This window comes from Dama dama, chromosome 24 (genome assembly GCF_033118175.1).
Source record: "Dama dama isolate Ldn47 chromosome 24, ASM3311817v1, whole genome shotgun sequence".
Classification (NCBI taxonomy): Eukaryota; Metazoa; Chordata; class Mammalia; order Artiodactyla; family Cervidae; genus Dama; species Dama dama.
Window position 1 is genome coordinate 28,283,399 of NC_083704.1, and position 10,823 is coordinate 28,294,221.

The following is a 10,823-nucleotide window of genomic DNA, read 5'->3' on the forward strand; positions in this document are numbered from 1 at the left end:
TTCATTGAGGTAGATAATATTCTATGGGAATGAAATTGGCATTTGACCTTGACCTATAGAATGAAGTTCATCTCCACCTTACCCCACATTTTTTTAAACTATGATTAATCACTGCTTCTCACAGTCTTCCTAACAGTGTTTTAAATCCCCTGTGTGATCATTCCTTTAAGACAAATTTTAATTGCATATGTCTGGGTTCTATGACAGACCTATTCAATCAAAACATATCACAATGAAGTTTAAAAATATTGCTCTTCCCCAATAGCTCTTAATCTGGGCTTCCCTGGTGGCTCAGTGGTAAAGAGTTTGCCTGCCAATGCAGAAGCTGTGGGTTCAATCCTTGGGTCCAGAAGATCCCTTGGAGAAGAAAATCGCAAACCATTCCAATAATCTTGCTTGGAAAATCTCATGGACAGAGGAGCCTGAGAGGCTGTAGTCTATGGGGTCACAAAAGAGCTGGACATGAATAAACAACAACTGGGTGGAGAAGCTTGATGTAAAATTTAGGAACTTCTATTGAAGCATACATACCAAGAATTCGCTTTATTACTATCCCTGGTAATATACCTAAGAATGGACTCTCAAAAAGAATATTCCCCTGTATGAAAACCATTACTCTGAAGAGCATCAGGAAGAAAAATATACGAGGTGAAATATCCATCCAACATTAAAATGAATGTTTTCTGTGTACTTATTTCTCACTGCTTATAATGAAAGACACAAATAGAATGACTAAAATCAGAGAAGAAAAAGAAAAATCAATGAAATAAAAATGTCTTGGGAGAGAAAAACTGTGCAGACAATGGAGGTTAATGGAACTAACTAATACAGAGCTCATAGCAACTTCTGAGCTTCCTGGCAACCAGTGCAAAAGGGAAAATACAAAATGCTCCTGTGCTGTCATAATCTTACAGCTGTCCAAGGGAGTACTGGATTTTTCTAAGCATGAACTTCTGAGAGAATTTAATGAAATAGCATTGAACATCTCAGGAGCAATGTTTGTCCTTTTGCATGCTTATTCTAGCACTTTCTGAGTACTGTGAGCCAAAGCAATAAGCCTCTAACCCCTACATATCCCTTGGTCTCATCTCATTGCACGCCGTGGGGAAACGAGAGAAGAAGAGGCAAAACAGGACATCTTGGAGGACTGATAACAGCGTACCTGGGTTTGCCTGCATCATGCAGATGTTGATTTTCCACATGAAACTTTTGCCAGGCACAGGGAATCGGGCGGCTGCCACATCAGCCTCAAGCTAATGACTCCTGTAGAGATCCAAACAGGGCGGCTTTGCATTAGATGCAGCACTGCAACTCACCAGTGCTCCAGCCCCAAGAACGCAGCCTTAAAGACTCAGACATCCAACCAATCACATACTTTTGGAGAACTGGAGAATTTGAGCTCTGGTTCACTGTAGGAGCTTACTGCAGTGCCCCTTAAATTACCGCCGCCAGTGTGTCGGCATGAAAACCCAGCTGCCGTTCCCTGTGGCTGAAAATCCTTTGACTTGAGGGATGTTCTGTCAAAATATTTCTCAGAACATTTCTTGAAGCTATAAAAGAAAACTGAACCAAAGAGCTTATCTACAGGTCAGTCACTCTGCAGAGAGCCATAAAGATAATTTTTGTTTATGTAAAGGGGAAAAAAGTGATGAAAAACAAGACCACAAAACCTGGCCTACAGGTTTTATCTGACTCCTTTGAATGCTCTGATGGAACTCTGGAAGATAATAAGTTTGCCCTCCAGAGGAAGAGACTATCAAAAGTACTGCAAATAGTATATTTTAGTCACATTTTCTTGAACAAGTAGGACGACTCATGTGATTTCATTCTTCTCATAGTGAGGTGCTGTATTTTTTTAAATCTTGTTTTTAAGCACTCAGCCTATCACACCAGGAGGCAGCAGGCAGCTTTGTTTGAGGTGCCAAGTGCTCTGGAAAAGAGAAAAGTCACCCCCTCACCAGGGGGATTTCACTCTGGACCATGACTCATTGCTAATTGCTCGTGTGCCTGATTCTCAGGTCATGCTTGAAATTATCCAGTTCAAAGTGGAGCTCCTCAGAGATTATTTTTCTTTTGCAAATTTGACACTCAAAGAACAGAAGTTGCAGGTCTCCAGGCTTCTCCTTTCTTTACCCGCCTTTGCGAAGACTTTACTCCTCCCCTATTCCATCTCAGACAGAGAAGACCGAGACCAGATGTCCGTGTGGAAACACTGAAGACCGCCCCCCACCCCCCCGACCCCTGGAAATTTATATACCTGAAAGCTAGGCCTGAATTCTGCGTCTTCACTCAGGGTTTGACTGAATGAAGAACTAGATGGTTGTCAGAACTTTTGGGAGTAGGAGGAGATGATTTCTGAGTAATGCTGAAGGCTGGAGCTTGTAATCTTGTCCCCTCTCCCCAAATCATCTGGGGCTTCCAGGTGGCACTAGTGGTAAAGAACCTGCTTGCAATGCAGGAGACATAAGAGATGCAGGTTCAATCACTGAGTCTGGAAGATCCCCTGGAGGCGGGCATGGCAACCCACTCCAGTATTTTTGCCTGGAAAATAACGTCAGGAGCCTGGTGGGCTACAGTCCATGGGGTCACAAAGAGTCAGACACAACTGAAGCAACTTAGTATGCACCTCAAATCATAGAATCACTGACTATGCCACTGATTGTCCCAGATAAGAGCATTGTACTCTCTGATGACCCACGTCACCTGTCAGAGACACAGAGAATTTCTAGAGAGGATTCTAATGATTTTTAGCATCATTAGATGCTGGTGACAAGCAGAAAGGAGAGAGCCCCATCTAAACACACTGCCTCCATACTTCACCTTGGACTGGAAATACAACTTCCTACATTCATTTTGAAATGTAAATAAGCTCTGTCTTATTCCTTCCTGAGAGCAGGCTTGAGTCAGAGGACAAAGGACATCATGACAAGAGAACAGGAAAGGGGAGATCCTGTTTCAAAATTTGGCTTTTGTATCTCAGTACCAAGTTGAATCTCTGAGTAGAATCTCTTGGGTGAAGTATTGTAGAAAAGAATGCTTTATTGCTTTGCCGGGGAAAGATGGCCACAGTGGGCCAATGTCCTCAAAACTGTGTGTTCCGACCTGGAGAGAGTAGTGAGGAGCTTCTTAGTAATCGTTCAGTTGGGAAGGTATGATCAAATTGTGAACAATTTTTCTGATTGGCTCATGGTGAGGTAATTAGGAGTCAGCATCATCAACTTTCTGGTTTCAACGTATCTGAGGTCTGTGTTGCTTATGGGGGTTTCACTATCTGCAGAACAGCTCATTGTTATGTATACCCCTTGAGGGGGAACCAGGAGCCTGCCCCAAGGCTGCCTTCTCCCTTGTCTTCCCCTCTCTTCCTGGATTAGCCATTGTTTGTACCTGCCTGTTGGAACTCAGGGAAGGTCGAGGAGGCTGAATGAAGCCTACTTCCTGTCATCAAGAAATGGGAGATGCAGAATTTTACACCCAAGAGCCCCACTGTGTCCTGTTCTGTTTCAGTCTTGAGTGGCACAGAAATTGGAGACAATGTTTACCCAAAGAAAAACTTCAGCTTTTAAGTATTTTTGCCCTAGGCCCCAGTTGAGCTTAGAGACCATATACATATATATATATATATAGAGAGAGAGAGAGAGAGTATTCAAAATAGCTAAATATCATCCTCTTTTTCTACATTTTACTAAGGATTTCCAAGGGCAATAATTTGAGTTTCCCAATAATAAGACTAGTCAATATTTTATCTTCTTTTTTTATGAGAGTGCTGGCATAATTTTCACTTCATTCCTTTATGGATACTGGAAAAAAAAACTCATCAAGCCAATATTAATAAACATTAACGTTATAACAGGATGGAAGAAAACTGAAATTTATTGATATTAGGGGAGTGGAAGAAAAAGCTAAAACACTCAGAGAATAAGAAAAAGGAGGTCATAAATGGGATAACCTCTGAACCCCTTACCGCTCTCAGCATTCCAGGTCAACATTATCCAAAGTGGTGTCCTACAGACATAAGTGTTCTATGGTCAAACATGTTTGGGCAACTATCAGAATAAAACAGGATTCTTCAGTGAAGGTCTTCCTTAGGGTTATTGACATATATAAAGTGCCTCCTAAAGGTGGATGGATAGTAAGCCTAGCTTACCCACCACTTACCATGTTTTCGTAGGCTACTTCCTTGCTGCTTTTTGTTGGGTTGGTTAAAAAGTTTGTTTGGGTTTTTCTGTAAAATGTTAGGGAAAACCCAAAGAAACTTTTTGGCCAACTCAATATATCAGGAATTCAAGATGTGTGGCTCTGAGCTACTTCCATATGATAATGGCATCATCAACTCAATGGACATGAATGAGTTTGAGCAAACTCCAGGAGATAGTGAAAGACAGGGAAGCCTGACGTGCTGCAGTCAATGGAGTCACAAGGAGTCGAACAAGACTGGGTGACTGAAAAACAACACTTCCGTGTAGTTGATGAAGTATCTCAAAGCATTAACACTGGGTTGTTGCATCCTTGCTACTGTCTGCTCCGAAGGACTATGGATAAGTGACACCTGTGAATAATACAAGAAAGAAAGAAGAGCCAATTGCGAATACATGGACTAAGTCAGTGTTCACAGCCATCCCTAAAAACTCAACTTCAATCTATTTTGAAGGTTTTGCGAACTCATATTCAAAACAGAAGAAAAATCTGTGGTCTGTATCAGCCAGTGATATTTGGGTCTGAGGCATCGTCATTGGATATTGCACTTTACCATAAGGAGCCAGTGATTCCAAATTAGTAGGCATTAGAAATCTTCCCTCCAACCCACTCCACACAGAACTTGAGTGATCGTAAAAAACAAATGTCAGAATTGTATTACAAACACACAGATGTGATTTTTAAGAAGCTGTTCTATAGGTCTCCCATACTTTATTCTTGGCTTAACTAACTTCCCCTAAGTCACTGAGAATCAGCTCTCAAAACCAAACATGGAACTCCAAGGTTTCTGTGCCAGGAAGTCACCAGAGTGATATGAAGTAGTAATCAAGACAGGTGGGAGGAAATTAGTGAAATCTTTTCATACTTTCTAGGTGAGCTTCAGTAGTGATCATCAATGCAGTGTTACTGAGCAAAATTATATCAGGCAGACCAAATGGAACAATCCCTTAAACAAGAAGAAATTGTTTGCAGGTGCAAACAAGCATGAAATAGAATTCTGCTAATGAGTTTCCATTACTAGTTAAATACATAATCAAATTACATAGGCTCAACTCATGACAGTGAGAAATCAATTATTCATCATAAATCTGGTGCTGTGTATTGACCATCTTGGTATGTGTCTAACCTGATCTGTAATGAATAAATGTTTCAGTTTCAGGAGTATGTTGTCATTACTACTTAGGTAATGAAAAATCAAAACCAGCTGAAAAGTTCTGAAGTGATAAAAAAATCAAAATAACTAGAGTTTTCCTTCAAGGTCTTTTAAGTAATAAATATATGAGGATAAAAATTGCATTTCTTCTTTTCAAGAAATAGTTTTAGAACAATTGGCTATCTATGTTCAAAAAAATAAGCCTGAACCCAGATTTGTTAAATGCAAACTTAGCACAAAATGGATTATAGATTCAAATGTAATATGTAAACCTACAGAATTTGTAGAAGAAAACATTTGTGATCTTGAGTTAAGCAAAGATTTATTAGGACACAAAAAACTTGTTTCATAAAAGAAAAACAGTGATAAATTAGATACCATTAAAATTTGAGTCTTATTTTCAAAACTACTGCTAAAGAAAATGAAAATAAAAGCCATATGCTGAAGGAAAGTGTTTGCAAAATGCCTATCTGATTAAAGACTACTATCAAGAATATATAAAGAATTCTCAAACACAGTAAGAAGAAAATAAACAACTCAATTTTTTAAATAGGGGAAATTTCAAACAAACATCTCACAAAAGAAGGCATATAATGGCAAAAAAAAAAGAAAAACACGAAAAGATGTTCAACATTATTAGTCATTAGGGAAATATGATTTAAAACTATAATGAGCTATGACTGTACAGCCATTAGAATGACTTAACTTTTGAATTGACAGTAGTATGTGCCTATGAGGTTGCAGACCATGATTGGCAGAATAATACCTCACCCCCACAACCAAAGAAGTACATGTCCTAATTCCCCATGCTTGTGGATATGCAATGTCACATGGTGACAGGCAATTTCAATTGCAAATAGAAATAAGAGTGTTAATCACCTGACTCTAAATTAAAGAGATTATTATCCTGGACTAGCTGAGATTATTATCCTGGACTACACTGGATAGTGTAGTCACAAGAATCCTTTAAATGTGAAAGATGAAGGTGAAGCTTGTCAGACTAAAGCACAGTTAGAAAAACTCCACCAGCTATTGTATTGAAGATGGGAGGGGCCGGACAGCCAAGAGGAGCTAGAGAAGGCCAGGGAACTTCCTCACCCTGCCTAGAGCTCCAGAAAGAAGCTCAGCTGGTCACACACCTGAGTTTAAGCCCAGTGAGACGTTTTGTGTATCTGACCTCCAGAACTACAAAGTTATAAATGCATGCAGGTTAAAGCCACCAAGGTTGTGGCAATTTGTTATAAGAGCCATAGAAAACTAATATGTAAACTAATCAGAACTCTCCTAAATGTCTGATGATTGCAAAATAAGTACAAACATTGTTTTGATTGGAAACAAAATGTGGCAGTATCTAATAAAGTTAAAAATACATCTTCCATGTGACCCAGCAGTCTTATTCCTAGATACTTAAACATTTATCCACTCAAATATTTATTGCTGTTTTTTTTTTCTTCATAAGTCGTCACTGGTTAGTAGATAAACAATTCATAATGGAATGCTCAGCAATCAAAAGGGGTGAACTCACTAATAAAAAGGGATACAGACGATAGCAAGGATGACTCTCAAATGTAACAGAGTGAAAGAAAGCAGACTCAAGTCTATGTATACTCTGTGACTATATTTATATGACTTTCTAGAAAAGACAAAACTATTGGGACAGGAAACAGTAACTGGTTTCCAGGGACTGGACGGGTGAGGAGAGTGATGGCAAAGCGGGTGATGGAACTGCATGTGATGGTGGTGGTGATTCCATGGTTATGTGTTTGTCAAAACTCATAGAGTTGTGTACCAAAAAAGAGAACATTTTACTGCTTGTAAATTTTACCTCAGTAAGCTTAAATACATGTATAAACAAGCCACCTCTGAAGTCAAGGAATCTAAGAAACTCTGTCTGCTTTTTGTATGTGTTCTTCATAGTTGTTTTGTTTTTCCTATAGTTGATATCTAATCTTACAGTGTTGTGGTCAGAAAAGATATTTGAAATGGTTTATTTATTATTTTTTTTATTTACCAGGGCCCAAAATGTGATCTGTCCTGGGGAATGTTCCATGTGCACTTGAGAAAAAAGTGAAATCTATTGTTTTTGGGTGAAATGCCCTGTAGATAGGTATCAGTTAGGTCCAACTGGTCCAGTATATCATTTAAAGCTTGTGTTTCCCTATTAATAAACCCTGTCTATTGAGTCCCCTTTCTGTTGTCTCATAACCATTACATTGCACAGTCATTTTTTAAAATGAAATCCTTAAAAAACAACTACATGGAGTCGTGGAGCAGGTCCTCACCCCACTGTCCCGGAGCTTCTTCGGACACGCCGGCTAGCGAACAGTCCCCGCAGCCGTCTTTCTTCCTCAGCAGCTCTTTCCTCGCTGAGTTTTCTGGGAGCGTAAAAGGAGAAGGCCCGGGGACGCCCCAAACCCCTTCTGCTCGTGCCCATTGCAAGTGCCACTACCGCCATGGGCCTCACCATCTCCTCCCTCTTCTCCCACCTCTTCGGCAAGAAGCAGATGCGCATTTTGATGGTTGGATTGGATGCTGCTGGCAAGACGACCATTCTGTATAAACTGAAGTTAGGGGAGATAGTCACCACCATTCCTACCATTGGTTTTAATGTGGAAACAGTAGAATATAAGAACATTTGTTTCACAGTATGGGATGTTGGTGGTCAAGATAAAATTAGGCCTCTCTGGAGGCATTACTTTCAAAATACCCAGGGTCTTATTTTTGTGGTAGATAGCAATGATCGTGAAAGAATTCAGGAAGGAGGAGAAGAGCTGCAGAAAATGCTTCAGGAAGATGAGTTGCAAGATGCAGTGTTGCTGCTTTTTGCAAACAAACAGGACTTGCCGAATGCTATGGCCATTAGTGAAATGACAGATAAATTAGGTCTTCAGTCCCTTCGTAACAGAACATGGTATGTTCAAGCCACTTGTGCTACACAAGGAACCGGTCTGTATGAGGGACTTGACTGGCTGTCAAATGAGCTTTCAAAACATTAAATGAAGCTGGATATCTAACCAAGGACATGTTTGATAGAATTGGTCTAGGCTTGTTACAACAAAATTAGTTTGCATCTTGGTTATTAAACAGTATCTGGGACTGGTTTGGGCAGAATATTACTGCGTTTAAACTTATTTTGTTGCCAATTATTGTTTACCAAGTATAATGTTGCCATTTAGCAATATGCTTGGTTTTAAAGAGATTCTCCTTAACTTGGGAGGAAAAAAAAAAGTGTCCTCTTTTAATTTTACTTCCCTTAAGCCTAAATGCCTGGACTTAGCTAATGTGACACCTTTAAATAAATCCATTTTGAATGTTTGGTTTTTTTTTGTTTTTGAGCCCACAAGAAATAATGTTTTAAAGTTACTCCTTGCTACTTTAATGATACCTTTATCATTCCTGGGACAGTCTGCTGATTTAAAAAAATGTAGCATTCTATTTATATTTATTTCCCCCCCTTGCCAAAAAGATTTTTTAATACTGCTTGTACCAGCCAGGGAAGTGCTCCAAAACACTATTCAAATCTTGCACTGAGGAACTTCTATTTCTCCCCCCATTGTTATTGACTCCTGGCTTTCATCAGCCAAGCTTACCTTGGTGTGGTTTGGATTTGATAATTAGTTCTGTGCTAGATGCAAAGAGTGCATATGGAGATGATTTTTAATCCTCAGCAGATTGTCTTCCTTTATATTGTATCTTTTTTATGTTGCATGTTGCTTTTGGTATCAGCCTGACTCTTTGCCCAGTATATGATAGTTCTGCTGATGTTTTATTGTTTATTGGTGAACATATCTTCATTAAGAGTTTTTGGAAAACTCATCAAACTCAATGAATAAGTTTTCTTCATAACCCATTTGGAATTATTCCTAATAAAATGATAAAAACATGAAAAAAAAAAAACAAACTACATGTAGAGCTGCTCTGGTTGCTTACTGTATTTGTGTGTATGTAGTGGGAGTAGGGGGTCTGGATCTTGGTGGTGGTTTCACAATAACAGTATATAACTTGAACACTACAGATCTGGTCCAATGATATGATTATATAAGGAGGAATTTGCAGCCCAGAGAGGTCAAGTGACTTGCTGTGGGTCACACAGCTGGTGAGTGACCGTCCTGAGTCACTCTCCTCACACCTGGTCAAGTATTCCTTCCTTAGTTCACAACAGAGGCCCCATTTTTAATACAAATATCTGTCTTTTTAACCCATGCAAGACCAAGTCCAACAGAAAATTCATCAAGTTGGACTTCCCCTCTTGATGCCATATTTTTCCATTTAAAAAATAAATAAAAGCACATTCAAAGGAGAAACATTGCTCCCAAAGAGATGAGTCAGAGGAAGGTAAATAAAGACCCGCCTGATTCTAAAATTTGGGCTTTGCAGTCCTCCATTCTTCTCTTTCTTTTGGATGGTGTTTACTACATGTTTTACAAGCCCGGTAACCTGTATTGGATTTTATAAAGGAGAACTGAATTGAATTTGCATTTCAGAGGCAGCACTTGCTTGCATTCTCCCTTCTGTTCAAAGCCTCTTTCTGTCCTCTTGAAGCCTGCACTGCGTTGGAACCCCACATGCACATGATTTCCACTGAGAACTGCACAGCAGACCCAGCTAGGAACAAAGACCCAGCTGATCTTCCTCCAAGTAAATCCCAGGAAAATACTACAGCAGTTGATAAAGAAACACAGACCAATTAAGAACTCAATATAGTAAGGTGCTTAAAAAAAAAAAAAAAGAAAATGAAAAATGTCAGTTTCACTGTACATATTCTCACATTACAGAAGAACAAATGGATTTCTACATTATTTCATTACACAGGGCAAAAATTAGGATCGGTGGCTTTAAGTACCTTTCAACAGAAGGTGGGTGCAGTATGGGCTCAGTTAATTATGTGAGTCTGAATTCCGTTGGTTCCACTGACCTTCTGGGATCTAGTCCAGAATATCCAGTCAGCACATCTTTTGTCAGTGATGTATAGTGGAGATGTACTTGCTTCATTCATTCAGTATTCTATTGAGCACCTACTATGTGCCAGAACTAGGCTTAATGTTTTCCATCCATTATCTCACTGAATCCTCTGTAACATTCCTAGATGCAATCATTGTTATTCTTGGTTTTGTTGTTTTATCTTTTCATTTTGACTATATTATGATTTTAAAGATGATGAAGAGATTAAGTATATTGCTCAAAATGACATGTTTATTAAGGAGTGAAATCAGAATTAAGCATGTCCTTTGTGTCCAACTCTTTGAGACCCCATAGGACTGTAGCCTGCTAATAAGCTCCTCTGTCCATTTTCCAGGCAAGAATACTGGAGTGGCTTGCCATTTCCTTCTTCAAGGGATCTTCCAGACCTAGGGATCAAACCCAGATCTCCTATGTTTCCCTCCTTGCAGGAGGATTCTTTACCTGCTGAGCCATCAGAGAATTAAACACAGGACTCTCTGATTCTGAAACCGCAGGGCTTTTTTCCTGTGGATTA

At 39.4% G+C, this 10,823-nt stretch overlaps 1 protein-coding gene across 1 annotated transcript; it reads left to right on the forward strand.

Moving 5' to 3' along the window:
• The first annotated feature begins 7,614 nt into the window (after nucleotides 1-7,614).
• Nucleotides 7,615-9,248, forward strand: LOC133045739 (ADP-ribosylation factor 4-like). The gene has a single exon (XM_061128051.1). It carries the CDS (start codon nucleotides 7,801-7,803, stop codon nucleotides 8,341-8,343), a length of 543 nt encoding a protein of 180 aa, XP_060984034.1. The 5' UTR covers nucleotides 7,615-7,800; the 3' UTR covers nucleotides 8,344-9,248.
• Nucleotides 9,249-10,823: the final 1,575 nt, after the last annotated feature.

Coding starts and splice junctions, on each gene's coding strand:
- LOC133045739 (XM_061128051.1), top strand. CDS start 7,801: ATGGGCCTCACCATCTCCTCCCTCTTCTCCCACCTCTTCGGCAAGAAG.